At 53.2% G+C, this 18,935-nt stretch overlaps 1 protein-coding gene across 1 annotated transcript; it reads right to left on the reverse strand.

Annotated features, from left to right (window-relative positions):
- Positions 1 to 82: 82 nt before the first annotated feature.
- TBL3 (transducin beta like 3) lies at positions 83 to 16,208 on the reverse strand. Its single transcript, XM_061560932.1, is given in 25 exon segments — positions 83 to 950; positions 1,637 to 1,727; positions 2,176 to 2,334; positions 3,349 to 3,420; positions 3,806 to 3,909; positions 4,711 to 4,769; positions 5,323 to 5,479; positions 5,621 to 5,691; positions 6,132 to 6,392; positions 6,998 to 7,003; positions 7,005 to 7,025; positions 7,027 to 7,135; positions 7,613 to 7,719; positions 7,977 to 8,035; positions 8,319 to 8,460; positions 8,872 to 9,131; positions 9,483 to 9,579; positions 9,811 to 9,886; positions 10,152 to 10,322; positions 10,587 to 10,671; positions 11,416 to 11,557; positions 12,223 to 12,270; positions 12,710 to 12,805; positions 14,446 to 14,497; positions 16,059 to 16,208. Coding segments are annotated over 25 exon segments (2,913 nt in total). The 5' UTR covers positions 16,094 to 16,208; the 3' UTR covers positions 83 to 517.
- Between the last annotated feature and the right edge of the window lie 2,727 nt (positions 16,209 to 18,935).

Raw genomic sequence — 18,935 nt, forward strand, 5'->3', positions numbered from 1 at the left:
CTCGGTTGGTTACATTCACACCCCCTGCCAACCCTGTGATTCCAATAAATTATTACAATGATACCAATTCAACAATTGATAATTCTCAATTTTACCATTTCATTTGTATGGCTTTACTTGCTTCCCTTAGTCTTATTGTAACATCACTAAATAATTTAAACTTGACACCAGTTCTCACACATTGATCCCATGCATTTTGAGGGTAAGAATATTTTATTGATGAAAGCATGTTGAGCTATAGGTGGGCGAGGCTCCGGCGCACACGATTAGCACAGTAAAGGGCAACACATTTAAAATAACCAGTAGGTGTAGAGCTTCCTTTTGTCAATCCACTGCTGGATGAGTGCCTCCCCATGCCATGCTGGTCATGGGGGGGTTCATACTTCCTGCTGGTCAGTGTAGTTTGAAGGCAGGGGGAGCAGATGGTGCAGGAGCATAGAGAAACAGCGCAACAATAAACAGACGTTGCCATCTGCTGTCCACCTTAAGCTCAGTACTAAACTAAACTTTCGGGGCACTACACTTTCTTCGTTTGCTTCTTTAGAGCCTTGGGCGATTGTCCTTTAGCAATGGTGCACGCGCGAGTCACCCTCCCCGCAACTTTCGTTTGCGGTTTTGCCTCAAAACCTGGAGCAGCAGAGTCCTCGTCACTAGTGGAGCATGGCTGTTCTTTCTCCTCATCTTCTTCACTCAACTCCGACTCCGATCCGGAATCCTCGCTGCTGGATTTTGGTGCAGGAGTTTCCTTGCCGCGTCGGGTCCTGGGCACCGCCGTGGATTTGTGCTCATCATCGTCCGACGATTCGGACTCTGACTCGAACCCGGACACGGAGCCGTCGCTGGCATCGGCGGTGGCGGCATTGCTGTTCGGAGCTCGAGCTCCGACTTTGTCTACCCTGAAGCTCGGCCGAGTGGCGTCCACCCCGTCCACCTCCATGGCATCCGTGCTCCTGCATAGACATTTCAGATGAATGTATGTTGTCAACGGTGTACAACCACAATTTACAGCCCTCTTGTCAATCCACTGCTTCAGAATCAGATTATTTATACTGGAGGAATCCGATGAGCTATAAAGCTCTTTTTCACAGATGTCCAGCTTGACGACGGCCCCTCCACAATGCCGTGCCGATCATGAGCGGTTTGACTGCTGGTTCTCGTGCAGGTTGGTGTAATGGGGGGAGCCCGGGACCGTGGAGCTATGTATGTTGAACTTCTTTCGCACCACCATACGTAGCCGTTACTAGTACAGCACACCGGTGTGTTGTACGTAGCCAACCATGCTAATCGGAGGTGCGGCGGAAGGACAACAAATTAAACACAAAGCAGTTCTAAAGAAATGAGTTTCCTATCTCGATTTAAAAGTGCATAGCTCCGGTGGCTTCGTGATATCGGAAGGAAGAGCATTCCAGAAGGCTGCAGAAGTGCATCTGACAGCGCGCAATGCAGTGACCATCTTTGTTCGATGGCCAGCCAAAAGCCGCTCCTGCGAGAATGACCGGAGTTTGCGCGATGGTTTAAGCTCCTTGACGAGATCGGCAGCACAAGGTATTGTTGTTCATTTGTTGCAAGCGCTTTCGTGTGTAAGGAGGGCAACCTTCAAATGTATTTGTGCGGCGAGTGGGGGAGGGGCGCTCACTTGAAGTCGGACACGAGCCGCATGCTCCTCCATGTGTAGTCCACAAACATGGCGGCCTGCAGGAGCCGCCCCATCCTCTGGAAGTGTCGCTCTGTCAAGAGAGGGGGCGCCTCCGATTAGTACACACGCAGCCGAACGGTGCGACTCACAATTAATTGCACAGCGCGCAGGCGTTCCCGCTGCCGACAAGAGGGCTGTGCCCGTTTCATTCCTTCAATCAGACTTTTTAGCCGGGTCCACTGCCCACTGAGATGAACCATCTTCACTTAAAGAGAAACCTGCGCCGAATAGAGAAATGTAGTGAAATATAAGACTGTCGATCTACAGCCATGCGCGGGATGAGGAATGTCTATTCAAGGTTCACTCATTCGCAATCCGTTCACCAACAAGAAACACTAACTGATCCAAGTTCACAGCATTCATTCGCAGTGCGACGTGCAGTTGGCAGTTCAACCAACGTATGGCTGCGCGAGAGTTAACAGGGGCGGACCACGGGTGCACCCCGGCCCCACTTCCCCGCCCACCACCACCGTACGCACCGCTGTAGGGCAGCAGCGCCTCAACGGCAGGCTGCATGTTGGTGAAGCGCAGGAGGTCGCCGGGCGGCACGTGCCGGAAGAGCGTGGCGAGCACGGCGTGCGCCTCGTGACAGCTGCGAGAGTTCGTGTTCCACGTCACGGCGAACTTGAGCAGCGACTCTGTGGCAACAAAGTTCCCCGCGACCCGCCGGCGTGAGACGACCGAGCGACCGAGGTGAGAGTGGCCAGTAGTCAACAGGGCAGGCCCCGGCCGTTGGTTTGGCCTTTGAGGAAGTCCACGTCAGAATCAGAATATTACTGGTAGGAACCCTCCTGGTTACACAGCCCACAGGGGATTATTGTGTCCATCCGTCCGTCGTGCAGGGAGGGGCTGGGGTGGGGAGGGGAGGGTGGGGCTGGGTGGGGAGGGGCTGGGTGGGAAGGGTGGGGAGGGGCTGGGTGGGGGGGGGTGGGAGGGGTGGGGCTGGGTGGGGAGGGGCTGGTCACCCCGTGGTGCCCTTATAAAACTCAACGTTTAACCTACTCACGCCGGCTTGTGCCCGCCCTCACAGTCGAGCATATTTGCGGAATACACCACGCCGCCGTTGACCCTGGCCATTGACCGAGCAACCCAACGTTCCTACCAGCTCCCTCCGCAGGAATGTGTTACTGCAGGAGGAATCCGATGAGCTATGAATCTCTTTTTCACAGGTGTCCACAGTATGTTGGAAGCTAAGCAGAAAAAATGTTGCCTGGTTACTGCTCAGGATGTGAGACTGCCATTCCGGGGAATACCAGGTGTCGCACGAACGGGGCTGCGAGGTGACCAAGAGATGGCGGCACAGCCAGCCGTGGATTCTTGAATCCATCGGTGCGAAGCTTTGAGTGTAACCCCCTCTGTACATTGGGATCTTTTCCGGTTTCCTCCCACACGAAGAAAAAAAAACTCATGATGGGAATCGACCAAAAATCCAAGGTAGCTACAGAACATTATTTGTTATGACAGCCATGTCGGACGCACAAAACCATCGGTGGACAGATCCTGGCATCCAAACTGGATTTTGGATTGCCCGTCTGTCCAGCATAGTCGATGGTCCGTCTGGGTCACCGGCCTTTGCACGAACGTAACTATCATGGCCAGCGATGACGCAAGAACGCCTCCCTACCGGCCGCCAGGCCCTCCTCCGTCCTCACCTTTCTGGTCCTGTCTCAGCTTGGCGATGGTGGCCTCCAGGTCCTCTCGTCCTCCTGTCTCATCCAGGATCGCTGTGCCATGACACAGGGAGTGGGGTTACTGCGTGCCGACCGACGGCGCAAAACCATGCAAAATGCGCCACGCGCAAGCCGAACGTGCGAGCTAAGGTGGAAATCTCATCTCACAATGTGGGTTCGATCCCGACCCTGACGCCTGCCGTATATTTGGAGTTTACGCGTCTCTCTCCCCGTGGTCGCGTGGATTTTTCTCCGGGTCCTCGGGTTTTTCCCTCCACATTTTAAATCAACATGGCTGCTATAAACTTCCACATGATAAGCCACTTCGTTGAGCGATCACTTGTGGCCAGGTTCTAAAAAAAGAGAGCTTCATAGCTCAGTGGGCCTGAACTGGTATAAAATGAAAAAGTTTAGTTCACAGTTTAGTCTCCCCACTCACCTTGGATGACGGTCAGTGTCGTGTGGGGCTGATCCAGGGAGATGGCGAGGCGGAGAGCCTTCAGGTATTTCTTTTCGTGCAGCAAGTTCGAAAGTTCCTGTCTCCTGCCAGACGACGCAGCAATCACGAGGGGAAGGAAATGAAACGAGCGCCGTAACTCCGCGGTCACCGACGGTTCGCGGGGGTTCAAATCCGGACCGCGGTTCGCAAAGACGTGCCCCCCCCCCACCACACCAAATATTTGCAACACCGGTCGCCAAATGCTCGCTTTCTTTGCACCAATTTGACTACACATTCGTAGCAAGAGCAGGGCAGGGCAGGGCCTCCGTTACCATGTACATCACCGACGGCTTCACTCCCCATTACGACCACCGCTGCCGCCGCCTGCACTTATGACCGGAATGGAACGCACTCGACTTTGTCGGAGGTAAGTATGTGTGTTGCACTTCTATTGCACCACCGTATCATAGCCGACCATGCCAATCGGAGGTGCGGGGGAAGGACAGCAAACTGAGCACAGAAGAAAGCAGTTCTAAAGAAATTAGTTTTCAATTTAGATTTAAAAGTCCACAGCTCCAGTGGCTTCATAATATCGGAAGAGCGTTCCAGACGGCCGCAGAATCGCATCGTGCGGGCGATGCAGTGACCGCCTTTGTTCGATAGCGAGCCAAAAGCCACTGTGAGGATCTCGGACGCAGAGGTCGCTAACCTGGTACCCGATACCCGTACCCTACCCGATACCCGGCCGGGTACGGGTAGCCGGATATCGGGTAGGGTACGGGTACCCGTTTGCGACCCTGGTGCGGCTGGGTACGGGTAAGGAATCAAAACCCGTTTGCGACCTCTGCTGCCCGAACCCGAACCGCGCTGCCGTTGATGTTGCGCGCTGCGATGGCGACGCTCACTTCAGCAGCTGCTCCTCCTCCTTCTTGCGCTCCTCCTCCTGCTCCTCCTGCGTCACGTCCTGCGGTGGAGATGGAAGGTTGAGTTGGCGAACTCGGCCGATCGATTGATAAATAAATAATAAATAGCGCAAGCATCGCGGTGTTTGACAAGAGGGCACGTGACAGGAGGCCCTCGGGACGTTTGATTCTGATCGCCACTCGAGGCTTGTGATAGGACACGCAAGAATCGCGTAGTGCGGATTGATGAATGCGATATTCGCATTTTTGCTGCATGCGACTGCTGCGCAGAAATCTTGCAGTTGCTGGAGGTTGCCATGCTTTCGTAGGTGCTGGGGAAGGACCGCAAACTAAACCCAAAATGCAGTTCTAAAGAAATAATTTAGATTTAAAAGTGCATCTCTCCTAGTGGCTTCCTAATATCAGAAGGAAGAGCGTTCCAGACGGCCGCAGAAGCGCGTATGAGAGCGCGCGATGCGGTGACCGTCTTTGTCCGATGGTTAGCCAAAAGCCGCTGCTGCTGCGGTGGTGGTGGGGGGGGGTTTGGTGGGGGGGGTTTGGTGGGGGGGGTTTGGTGGGGGGTGTTCGGAACAAGCGGTTCCGGCCGTCACTTGCCTTCCACAGCACGATGCAGGCGTCGCTCCCGCCGGTGAGCACGCGCTCGTCGTCGCGGCTGCCGTGGAGGCCCCAGACTTTCCCGTCGTGCGCGTCGAGCGTGCGCACGCACTCGTTGCTCTTGATCGTCCACAGCTTCACGAGGCCGTCCGAGCCGCTACGCGGGGCGGACGCGGGCGGTGGGAGAGATGGAAACGGGGGGGGGGGGGGTTAAAAAAAATGGAACAATAAACGTGAAGAATCAAAAGTGCGACGGAAATGTATTTGATCGCGCCAACGATTAAAGTCGCTGTCTGACCTCGTCAGGAGCTGCGTCCCTCGCGCCACGAACACGACCTTGAGCACCGACGCGTCGTGACCTTCAAACGTCTGCACGGAGAGAGAGAGAGGGAGACACACAGGCGGACACGGGGGAACAAGCGAACCAGACTTGTCATCACCGTCAGTGCCATCGTCACCAGTCATCATCACCATCGTTATCATCTTAAGCATTCAATCTCATGTGTAAAGAGCACACGGACACAACCGCGTCGACCGTGGCTGCTCCAATGGCAGCTGTTTTCACTCCCGAAAAGCTGCAACTGCTGCAGCAACTGCGGCAGCTGCTGACTGCAACTGCTGCATTGGTGGCTGCGTCAGCTGCTGCTGTGGCAGCTGCTACTTGCTGTGTCCAGTGGCCGTGTTAGCTGCCGTGTCAGTGATCGTGTCAGTTGCCGTGTCAGTTGCCGTGTCAGTTGCCGTGTCAGCGATCCTATCAGCAGCCGCCAGCGCGGTTAACCGCGGCAGTGTCAGCCTCTGCTGTGGCTCACCTTGAGGCAGGCGAAGTCGTGCAGCCCCCAGAGCCGCACGGAGCCGTCGGCAGAGGCGGAGGCGACGACCTGGTCCATGGGGGAGAAGGCGACGGCCCAGATGCCGCGTCGGTGGCCCCGCAGCACCGCCACGGGGCCAACGCCACCGCCCCCCCCCTCCTTCTTCTTCTTCGCCGCCAACGCCCACAGCCGCACCGTGTGGTCCTGGGAGCCGCTCGCCACCAGCCGGTCGTTGGGGGAGACCGCCACGCTGTTCACGTCCTGCACGCGTTTACAAACAACGGGCCCACGGTCTGTCCGCTGCTCGATGGAGGCATGCCCCCCACCCGCACACCCGCACGTGTGTGTGTGTTTGTGTGTGTGTGTATGTGCTAGTGACCAGTGTGTTTGTGTGTGTTTGTGTGCTGGTTACCAGTGGGGAGCGGTAGTGTAGCGGTTAGCGCGCTGCGCTACGAACCTGGCGACTCGGGTTCGATTCCCGCTCACGGCCAATACCAGTGATGATTATCTGAACCGGTCCAGGGCCTCCCCTAGGTCGACTCGGCCTCAAATGAGTACCTGGTGCGGTGTGTAAGCATAATCACTAGGGAGACAAAGGCGGCCGGGCATGGTGTTGGCCACCCACCCCCTCGTGTGTCGTGCCGGCCTTTATAGGTGCTCGCTAACAGCACTTTCCCCAACAGTCTGTTAAGGCTACACAGGGGATCTTTCTCTTTATCTTGCTGGTGACCAGTGTGTGTGTGCATGCGCGTGTGCTAGTGACCAGCGTGTGTGTGTGCGTGCGTGTGCGCTAGTGACCAGCATGTGTGTGTGTATGTGTGCCAGCAATGGTCTGGTGCGGCACGTGCGTGCGAGCGCATGTCCACCTTGTCAGTGCGCCTTCTCCGTGAAGCGGACAGGCGAGGGCGGTGGTGGTGGTGCCGCTGGCGGAGAGACCCTTGGGGAGGTCCCACAGCTTCAGGGTGCAGTCCTGGCTCCCGCTCACCAGGAAGCCATCCTTCAGCCTGCAGTACGACGAAGACAAACCCGACCCCCCCTGTAGCCTCAACAGACCGTTGGAGCAAGCGATTTTAGCGAGTAGCAGCCGCCTATGAAGGCCGACACGGCACACGAGGAGGTGGGTGGCCAACGCCACACCCAGCCGCCTTTGTCTCCCCGGTTGCTGATGCTGTTACACACGGCACCACGTACTCATGATAAAGCTGAGTCGACCTAGGACAGGCCCAGGGCAGGTTGAAATATTCGGCAGTGTTATTGGTCGTGAGCGGGAATCGAACTCGGGTCGCCGGGTTCGTAGTGCGCTAACCACTGTGCCCACTGTTTCCCAAAGACACACACCCACAGACACCCACGCAGATGCCCGCACAGACACACATTCATAGACATGCGCAGACACGCATGCAGATGCCCACTCAGACTGTGCATGCAGACACAGACACACACGCACAGACACGCACACGCATGGCGCGCGTCGCTCTCACCTGGACCAGGCGACGGCGCCGACCGCATGAGCGTGTCCCGTCGCCACGGCGACGCAGCGCACGCGCCCACTCGCCTCATCCATGCTCCACACGCGCACCGTGCGGTCCTGGTCACATCGGCCGGGTCACAGCAGGCGATCGCGTGGGTCACGGCGGCGGGGTACAGGTGGCAGCAGTGATCGTGGTGGTGGTGATCGAAGGGTGACGCTGTTGGTTGCGCAGGCGACGGCGGTTGTGGTGCGAGCGGCGGAGTGGGCGATGCTATCGACTCTGTCGGTGGTGGTGATTGTCGTGGTGCTTGTGGTGTTGGCTGCGGTGGAGGTTGTTGGTGGCGGTGGTGCTCGTGGCGGTGGTGAGCTCTCACCTTGGAGCTGCTGGCGAGCATCGTGCCCCTTCGCGATACGTCCAGCGCCAGCACCATGTCTGCACCGCAACACGCAACGACATACACAAAACACTTCAGCACAAAGATCTCCCCCCCCCCCCCCCCATGTAGCCTCATCACACACTGCACCAGGTACTCATTTGAGGCAGAGTCGACCTAGGGGAGGCCCAGGACTGGTTCAAATAATCATAACTGGTGTTGGCCGTGAGAGAGAATCGAACTCGGGTCGCCGGGTTCGTAGTGCGGCGTGCCGACCACTACGCCGCCGCTCACGCACGATCACGCAAGCAGACGCACGCTGACGCGCATGCACGCACTCACCCGTGTGCCCTTGCAGCAGCTGGCAGTGGGAGCTGTCGAGCTGGAAGATTTTGATCTCGGCGCTGTTGGTCGCCACCGCCACGTGGGAGTCCGTCTTGCCCAAGAACTTCACGTCCAGCACCTCGTCGTTGTAGCCCACGAACTGCGGCAGCGCGAAAAAACAAAAATCATGGGCGGAGGCGGGGAATGTTAATTGCAGAATCAGAATATTTATTGACACTGTAGGAGGAATCCGATGAGCTATAAAAGTTGTTTTTCACAGATGTCTAGTAGCGGGCAGGGTCAGAACGTTACAACAACAACCAACACAGAAAAAAGAGGTGAAAAGTGTAAGGGAACGATAAATCACTTAAATAAATATACAAATAAAACTATCTTACCAAAAAAAAGTCCACCGAGTTATTAACCTATTTTTCACAAGCGACATTGGCCATCACAAATAATAGCTCAACAAAGTGGCTTAATCTAAATAACCCAGACTCATTATGTCTCGTTAACCGCCACGACGACCCAATAGAAGAGACAACGCGAACGCCTTCCTCCAGGCACGGACCTGCTTTGCGACGGTCAGCCCTTCCAGCGCGTGCAGGATGATGTTGTGGCCGGAGGTGACGGCCGCGATTTGCCCGAGCGCCGGCACGAGATGAGCCTGCACGATCGCTCGCTCCGCGCCGTCGGCGCCGTCAGAGTCGCCGCCGCTGGGCCCGGTGCTCGCGGACGCTGCCGTGGCGTCGTCCCCTGGCGAGCCGGCCTCCGGCGGTGGCGCCGTGAAGACGCAGCGCGCATTCGCCGCGTCCCACACGCGCAAAGTGCCTGGAGATGGCACGGGAAAGCGAGTGCGCTTAAACTCTCGGGGATCCACGTGCAGGTGAAATGTATTCCTGTCGAGAAGCGCAGGAACCCTGTCGCCCCGTGACCCCTGTCGCCCCGTGACCCCTGTCGCCCCGTGACCCGTCGCCCCGTGACCCGTCGCCCCGTGACCCCTGTCGCCCCGTGACCCCTGTTGCCCAGTGACCCCTGTTGCCCCGTAAATATGACGCAAGCAATACAGACAAAACAGTATAAACGAGGCACAATAACGAGGCAAAAAAAAAAAACTCGTCTGTTCTGCCATAACACTCTAAGCGTCACGTCTCATTCGGGCCGCCATGTTGCCGCTCTCACCTTTGCTGCCCGCGGTGACGAAGTGGATGCCCTTCCCCTCCACTCCCAGTGCCGATAGATCGCCCTCCTCGGGCAGAACCACCAGGTCCTCCAGGGGCTGTGGGGTCACGAGATGGGGGAAAGCATTGGTGAAGGAGTAACACAGGTTGTGTCGGTCACATGGTGACGGGCAGGTCACATGGTGTCGCGCAGGTCACATGGTGTCGCGCAGGTCACATGGTGTCGCACAGGTCACATGGTGTCGCACAGGTCACATGGTGTCGCGCAGGTCACATGGTGTAGTGCAGGTCACATGGTGTCGTACAGGTCACATTGCCGTGGCGCTCACCTCGTACACGGGCACCGTCTTCCGCACGACGCCAGCCTCCAGCTCCCAGAGCAGCACGACGCTGTCCCTCCCCGCACTGGCGCGACACAACACGGAACGGTTATCCCCACGCACATCACAACCAAACACGACCGTTATGAAAGCCACCATGGCCGTTATGAAGCCCTCGATAGCAACAGATGGACCACGACGTAAGTCTCAGTGGTGCTGGCGATGTGTCTCCGGCATGGCCATTATCAACCTCTGACAATAGACACAGGCTCAACTCCAGAGCTTAAACCACAGATCTCACTATCGCTAGTCCAGTGTCTGTGACACGGCCATTGTGAACCCGTGGGTACCTGAGCAGCGTGCGCCCGTCGCAGGCGAAGCGCAGGGCGGTGACGGCACTGTAGTGGCCGTCGAGGGTGGCGCTGCAGGCGCCACTCTGCAGGTCCCACACGCGGATCTTGCAGTCGGAGGCAGCGGAGAGAACGCGAGGGCACGACGTGTCCGGGTGGAACGCCACCACGCTACGGAACGCACGCACACGGGTACAAAGGCAAAGATCACCCGTATAGCCTTTAACAGACTGTTTGGGGCAAGTGCTGTTATCGAGTAATACCAATGAAGGCTGGCACGGCACACGAAGGGGGTGGGTGGCCAGCACCACAAACACACACAAATACACACAAATACACACGGGCACACACAAAGACACACATACACACAAATATAGACAAGGGCACACAGACGCACGCGCGCCTGAGTCCGAAGGCTCCGACCGCGCCACTCACCTGACGACGCCCGACGAGCCGCGGAAGTTGTGTGTACAGTACTGCTTGACGATGTCCCACACCTTGATGGTGGCATCGCTGCTCCCTGCGCCAACGACAAAAGCGTCACACACGGGCACGGGCGGGGGGTCACCGCGCTAGAGGCCGCCAGCGCGATTAGCTCCACAGGGAGCGGGAGGAACCCGGCTCGGACAGAGCGCGAAGAGCGTGGAACAACGGCTCGGGATAATCCCGCAGCGTAGCTTCAAGTTTGAGAACTCAAAAGAGAAGCGGGGACCGGTCTCGTAAGCAAGAGTGACCGTAGCGCGCGGTGGAGGGGGGATGATTGCGATTTATCCCAATTGAGCGATTTGCAGGTGATTTTCAAATCTTGACCCTTGACGCCGGGCACACAGCGGCCCTACCCTTTTTCGCATGACGCCAAGGAATATTTAACGTCCACTGTGATGCAGAAAGCGGTATTGACCGGGGCGGCCGTTTGGATCGAACAGTGACCCTCTGCAACAACAAGCGGTGAACGCGCTCTACCTCTGGGCCACGTCCCCATGAATAAAGGCAGGGGCAGTCTTGACACGTATTGGCCTAGATCGGTCAAGTGCACAGTACCGGTTGGAATGAAGGGGGTGAGAATGAAGGGGATGGACCAAACCAAGTGGTGACGGGGGGATGATAGGGTAAGGCCACATGGCCAGGGTGGATCATACCAAGTGGTGAGAGTGTGTGGGGGGGGGGATTGCCCAGTCCACATGGTCATGGTGGTTCAAACCAAGTGGTGAGTGTGTGGGGGGGGGGGGGATTGCCCAGTCCACATGGCCAGGGTGGTGCCCACCGGTGGCCAGCAGCGTGGAGGTGGCGTCGAAGGCCATGCTGACGATGGGGGCCACGTGGACAGCCTTCCACGTGCGCTGGCACACCGCGTCGCGCCATGCCCACTGCCGCAGCAACATCGCCCGGCTCGCCGTTACCATCACCTGCCAAGGTAAGGGGTGGGGGGATATCCGAGATGGTACCCGTGGGAAAAAGTGTCCACCCGGTTGCACAATCAACCAGTGAAGCTCGATACAGCCACTCACAGAACACACATCACTAACAATACTACAGGAAGGCTGAAGATGACACAGTAAGTCCTCGTTTAACATGGTAGATGCTTTCTTGAAAAATGCCGGATTAGGTGAAAAACAATTTCCCCCAAAATAATGTAACGATAAAGTTTGGCGAAATACGATGCACCACGCGTACAAGGCGAGATGGTGGGACGAATAGCTAAGGGTACGCCGCCACTGCGTCATTGTATCATTCCGCGTACTGCATCGCGATACCGCTCGGCTGCGCAGCTCAAGAAAAGAAATCGGCGTCGATGGGTCAGAAGCCGCGTTATAACGATGCGCGTTCCGTGTGGTAACGGTGCGCATCCCGCGTTATAACGGTCTGCGCTCCGTAATGGAAGAACCGTGTTATACTGAAAACGCGTTATTAGTGTGAACATCGCGCGCTAAACAAGAACATATCATACTAACAGAGTTCCAGACAAACTCATGAATCCCCAACTCTAATCAATACAGATAAGACTCACCGAACCCATTACTAACGGAACTCATATAACCCCCTTCCCCCTCCCGCCAGACACTCCACGCACCTCATCGTCCGGGCTCAACACGAAGCACGTGACGTCCTCCTCATCCTCCTGCCGGGCGACAACGAGCAAATCATCATTGTTGGAGCGAGCGCCACGATGGGCGGTTGGGCGAGAAACAAAAATAAGAGGAGAGTGCGCGTCCATACAAAAGACAAAGACCCCCTCCCCCCGTACAGCCTTAACAGACTGTTGGGGCAAGTGCTGTTAGCGAGTAGCACCTATGAAGGCCGCCACGGCACACAAGGGGGGTGAGGTGGCCAGCACCAGGCCCGACCTTCCTTTGTCTCCTTAGTGAGGCTGAGTCGACCTGGAGGAGGCCCAGGACTGGTTCAGATAGTCGGTGAGGGTGTGTGGTGTCCACGGGGTGGGTGTGTGGTGTCCACGGGGTGTGTGTGTGGTGTGCGTGTGGTGTGCATGTGGGGTGTGCATGGGGTGTGTGTGTGGTGTCTGCATGGTGTACTCGGGATGTGGTGGTGAACCCCCTCACCTGGGCGATGGTGTGCATCACTTTGCCCGTGCTCATGTCCAGCACCTGCACCTTGGTGCCGCAGGTGCATAGCAGGCGCTGTCCATCGCTGCTGAACTGAGCACAAGGGGACACGTGGACACGCGTTTATGCACTGACATGGGGACACACGGACGCAGGGACACGGGGGCACATGGACGCAGAGACACGGGGGCACATAGATGCAGAGACACGAGATGCAGGCACGGGACACGTTGACGCGTGTTTACACACTGACACGGGGAGACATGGACGCAGAGACACAAGACGCAGGGACAAACGAACGTGGGACGCAGAGACATAGGGCACGGAGATAAGGGAAGGGACGCGGGGACACGTGAAATTTACTTGGGTTAAAGGGCGCAATTATTACTATTTACACAGTGGACACACACATATACATACACCGATACAGTATTACTGGACATGCAAACACAGGAAATACACGCGCAAAGGACAGACGGACATGCGTACATGTAACACACACCATCATACGCATAAACAGGCATAAACTCGTCAAGGAGAATAAACCATCACGCGAACTCTGGTCATCCTCGCAGTGGCTTTTGGCTAACCATCGAACAAAGACGGCCACCGTGTCGCGCGCTTTCAGATGCGCTTCTGCGGCCGTCTGCAGCACTCTTCCTTCTGGTATTAGCAAGCCACTGGGAGCTGTTCACTTTTAATTCAACATCTCGATTGAAAGCTCACTTCATGGGAACCTCCTTTGACAGTAGCAAAATATGATAATTGTTTTTTTTACCCTTTTATCTGGCAACAAAACGGACACCTTTTTTTGTTGGCAGATAAAAGGGTAAAAAAACAATTATCATATTTTGCTACTAGCAAAGGAGGTTCCAATGGTGTAAATGCTTACCCCGGGCTCTCATACTCCGATGGTGCATTGTCTTTGAGTTCTGCGCCTTTTGGCGTCATCTGGTCCAACACCATGTGAGACTAGGTTCTAAGAAAAGCTGTCTCGGGTGTGGACCAATCAATTTCAAGGACAGTGCATATCATTATCAGAGTTGTGTTTTTTGTTTGCATTTCGACCGCAGGTATTGTGGTCAATGCAAACATGACTCCTTGTAAAAAAAAGGTGTCAGTTTTGTTGCCAGATAAAATGGTAAAAAAACAATTAGCATGAACGCTCACTTCTTTGGAACTGCTGTTTGCGTTTCGTTTGTTGTCCTTCCCCCACGCCTCCGAATGGCACCGGTTGGCTAAGTACGGCGCGAAAGAAGTTCAACATCCATACATACACACAGAGATGCCCTGTGTAGGCAGATGGGACATCTATTTGCGAGCACTAATCATGATGGGGGGGTAGTGATTTGAAAACACGATGTAACACAATTTTTGTTCCTGGGTACCAAGTGTTATTTTTTTATTGCTTATGCCTCAAACAGTATAGAAAATGGCTATTATTCCCCACAAACTTTGCTTTTGTGACCAGGACTTTGTGTGAAGGAATGACACAAATGCACACGTTTTCGCATTAAAAATAGGTACATTTAGAAATATCACTGTCCTGGTCACAAAAGCCAATTTTCTGGGGAATAATTACCATTTTCTGTACTTTTAAAGGCATAAGCAATTAGGAAATAACAGTTAATAACCAGGAACGACAACAAATTTTGTATTTGTTACACAGTGAAAAATCACTGTCCCTGACCGCCTTTGTCTCCCCAATGGTGATGTTTACACACGGAACTCACTTGCACTTTGCCTCCAGTGTAAAAGGGCTCGAACTTGTAGGAGACTGTGTAACTGCAACGAGAATCGACGCAACTTGGGTCACACATTTGACACGTTCTGATATTCGCATGACGAAGCACGGTTGAGCACACACACACGTGCCCGACACGGTGTAGGAGCACAGTGTGGTTCTTCTTACCCAGAGATGCCCTCTCTAGGGGTGCGAGGCATGGCCAGATCTTTTGTGAAGGTCAATAATCGAAGCACAAATGAAGCACGGGGCACGCGAGTTTACAACTTACTCTGTTTCATATTCTTTGTTTTTTTCGGTAAAGTCACATAGGAAAAAAATTAAAATAAATTAAATCACGACGTTTCGGAGGCAACACAAGCTTCCGTCAATTCAATTGATGCAATTCAATTTTCTGTCTTCAATTCAATTGAATCGATTCAATTGAAGACGGAAGCTTGTGTTGCATTCGAAACGTCGTGATTTAATTTATTAAAATTTTTTACCAAAAAAAACAAAGCGTATGAATCCCTGCAGTCACGAAAACTTCAAATCTAGAATTACTTTGTTTCGTCAAACCCTGTGTGTGTGTTTATTGGCGTTGAATTATTTTTCTTGAACGATTGCGAACCGAAGGGGGTGCAAAAGGCTGCAGAAAAGTTTAAGAACCACTGGTCTCGCAGTGGCTTGTTGACAAAGGGCCCGTAAATACAAACTTGTGTGTCGTGTCCTCCTGGATAATCGATTGTTTACCTCTCGTCCCATATTTTAAATGAAAAGTTACGGGTTTCGGGGGTGTCTTACGTCTTGTAATCCCGATTAAGCAATAAACAGCCGAGTACATCTTAGTTATGCAATGTACAAGATATAAAAAAAGAGATTAAAGGCGTACAGCGAATGTCTTGACACTTTTCGCAAATGCCGTGGAGAAGTCAAAACGTTTGGGGCAGGAAAAAAACTGCGAATAGAAGCTGGGATCAGATTTTTTTTTTAATGTTTATATTATAACGATTGTCAGCCCTGATAAAATCCACTGCTGGATGGAGGCCTCCCCAAGCCACCACCACCGCCTAGAACACGGAACGGATTTCATCGCTCCATCTCCTCCACGGTCGAAAAGCTCGGGACGCCGGAGTGATGCTACAAAAAGAGACAAAGATCCCCCGTGTAGCTTTAACAGACTGTTGGGGCAAGTGCTGTTACGGATTAATGCCGGCACGGTACGCAATGGGGGGGGGGAGGGTGGGTGAGTGGCCAGCACCACACCCGGCCCCCTTTGTCTCCCTCGTGGACAATGTTTACACATTGTAGTACACCAGGTACCCATTTGCGGGTGAGTCGGCATCGAGAAGGCCCACGCCCGGCTCAGATCATCGTTGCCCGGTTCGTAGGGCAGCGCGCGAACCACTGCACCACCGATCCCCAGAGTAAACGATACTACGACTACGACACAATACCCAACATGTTAAATTCTACAGACAGCAGAAAAACTCGACCACTGAGGCTCGGGGAACGAGCCCCTTCCCTAAGGGTGATGACCACAGCCTCCGATAGAACCTCTCCCGCTCGCGAACACTCAACGCCTCTGCCCCCCACCACTTCTCCCCACACACACACACGCACTTGTCTTTGAGCTGCATGGGTCTCTCCTCGGCCATGGCGAGCGGCGCAGAAACGCGGGCCCCGTGGCCGGCTTGCGGAGACGGTGGGGGGGTGGGGGGGGAGAGATGTCAACGCGTCTGTGCGGCGTAGCAATCTGCACGGGGACTCGGTTCCCTCCACGTGTTTGTCGAGCCGCGCGGTGCGGCGTGGGAGTGACGCGGCGTGCCACGTGCGCGCACGGTGCGCGCTGACATCTTGGTAAGGGAGGGAGGAGGGAGGGATGGGAACGCCCCCTCGGGTGGGGGCCTCCCCCCGCCTGCCCGAACTCCCTCCTACCTGATTCTACAGTTGAAGCTTTCGTGACTGCAAGGATTCATATTCTTAGGTTTTTTTTGGTAAAGTCACGTAATTTTTTTTAAAAATAAAATTAAAAAATAAAAGCTATCGTGCTGTGACTATTCCACCTGAAGACGGAAGCTTGTGTTGCCTCCGAAACGTCGTGATTTTTTTTATTTTACTTTTATTAATTAAAAAAAAAATTACCTACGTGACTTTACCGAAAATACCTAAGAATATGAATATCCCTCCTACCTGCCTGACCCTACCTGCCTGACCCCACCCGCCTGACCCCATCCGCCTGCTTGATGCTGCTGATGCCCAAATTCGTGGATAGATGGAACCCCAGGAGGGGGTCGTGTGCGTTGCACACGTAGCGGAGGCTTTCGCGAGAAATATATCCATAATGAAGAGGGGAGGGGGGTGGTGTTAGATCGAGTAAATATCTAAATGCATGGCTGTCTCAAAGCGTGCGGGTTTAACCCCGTATTGTTGTACGGGGTAAATTTTACTTTTTAGGTCCATACGGCGTTCAGCCGTATCGATATGGGCACACAAACACTGGTTTTGTGTCTATTTGTGGTTATCCCTTGTGATGGGACTTTGTAGGATGAACGTTGAATATTTATAAGGGGCACGGGGTGACCAATAAGGTCTGAATTGGTCTCTAATAAGGCGAGGGCACTGATGAGGGGTTGACGGGTGCGTAAATGTGTCGTTAAACCCGCCGCCACCCGACACGGCCAATGGAGTGTGTCGCGTGAACAAACTCGAGTGCAATTCGTTCCTAGCAGAGGTGGGACAAAGTCATTGTTATGCAAGTCCAAGTCGAGTCTGAAGTCATCAAATTCATGACTCGAGTCTGACTCGAGTCCAAGTCACATGACTCGAGTCCACACCTCAGAGGTGGGACAAAGTCATTGTTATGCAAGTCCAAGTCGAGTCTCAAGTCATCAAATTCATGACTCGAGTCTGACTCGAGTCCAAGTCACATGACTCGAGTCCACACCTCTGGTTCCTAGGTTCGGCAACAATCACCACCAGCTGTGTTGGAGAGTAAACACCACCGCCACCACCGCCACAACAACAAACTAAATTTACAATTTCACGATAAACCCCCCCCCCCCCCACATAGTGTGCTGGTCTTTAAAGGTGCATTGTAAATGTTTGATACTCCTGCTGTTATGGAGTGACTCGTGCTGCCAGCTATGGCTGCAAAGTTTGGTCGTACATGTTATGTATATCGTTTATTGTTAGATTTGAATCACAGTTTCTATGATCACTGTAACATTGTTTTATAGCTTTAGTGATTTCGAAAACGTTTTGGTTTAGCCATGTTTGTTTGTTGTAGTACAGAGTTAAACTGATAACTTTAATTTAAATTGCCTTATGATTGTTATTGTTTGACTTGCATCCCACTGGGATTTTTGCACACAGCGTTGAATTTCGGTGTTTTTTCTGGAAGACTTTGCTGTTTTTTCCTGGATGTTTCTGTTTGTGTGTAGTCACTTTAAGATGTTTCTTGTTCGTGTTTTTGTTTTTCTGCGGTTGCACCCGATTCAAGAGCCGCATGGCTCATAGGGCTACGCCTAATAATTAATAAATAAACTGAAACTGAACTGAACACACAGAAGCGAATGGTCGCGTCCCCCTGAGCAACATGGCCACCGGCTCGTCGCGTCGCGGAAGGGGAGGAGTTAAAGACGTCGTTCCAGGACGTATCCTGCCACCCGATTGGCTGCGTTCAGTGAGAAGTGGGTGGGGGGGGGTGATGCGATCCAATGAGCGTGCGGATTTTTGGACGATACCACTCTCCGTTCACTCAAATTAAAAAAAATATTAAATTAGTTTATAATGTAATGAAGGTGAAATTTTTTTTTCTTTTTTTCAATTTTTACCTACGCTTAGACATTGACAACTATTGCAAAAAAATTCTAATTTTTCTGCAAAAATAAAAATTGTTGATGGATTGATTCTTCTTATATTTAAAGACGTACACATTGGAAAGCGCTCAAACTGTTATTTTTTATTAGAAAGAACAAAAATGTATTAACTTTACGAGCGGAAGCTCTCCTATCTTTTACCGTTTTAGAATTGTTCAGATTTTAACATCATAAAATGCGTATTTTTTCGTAAAAACCCCACTTGAATCCGAAATATCTGAAAAAAATAAAAGATAGACCAGTGGTTCTCGCTTTTATTGTATTTGTTGTTTAAGACTGTCAAACGAAAAAACTCAGTCATATTTTGAATGGTTTCTGAATGACATGTCGCACAAACAAGTTCATGGGGCACTTAAAATCGAGATTTGGGGGCCTTAAAATAAAACATCTCAGATTTTTTTTTATCTGTCCTATTGTTTGTGTCCTACAAGCTACCTCTGTACTAAATTTTTGCTTTTTACCTTGTCGGGAAGTGCCCTAAAAGATTTTGAGACATACAGCTAAAGGTCTTTATTTATATAAACAATGTTCTATTTCATTTTACCAGTTAAGGCCACTGGAACGATGTAGCTCTTTTTCAGAAGCGACCTGGCCAAACGCGATAAAAGCTCAACGAAGT

This window comes from Lethenteron reissneri, chromosome 26, assembly GCF_015708825.2.
Source record: "Lethenteron reissneri isolate LAM-NWPU_2019-01 chromosome 26, ASM1570882v1, whole genome shotgun sequence".
Lineage (NCBI taxonomy): Eukaryota > Metazoa > Chordata > Hyperoartia > Petromyzontiformes > Petromyzontidae > Lethenteron > Lethenteron reissneri.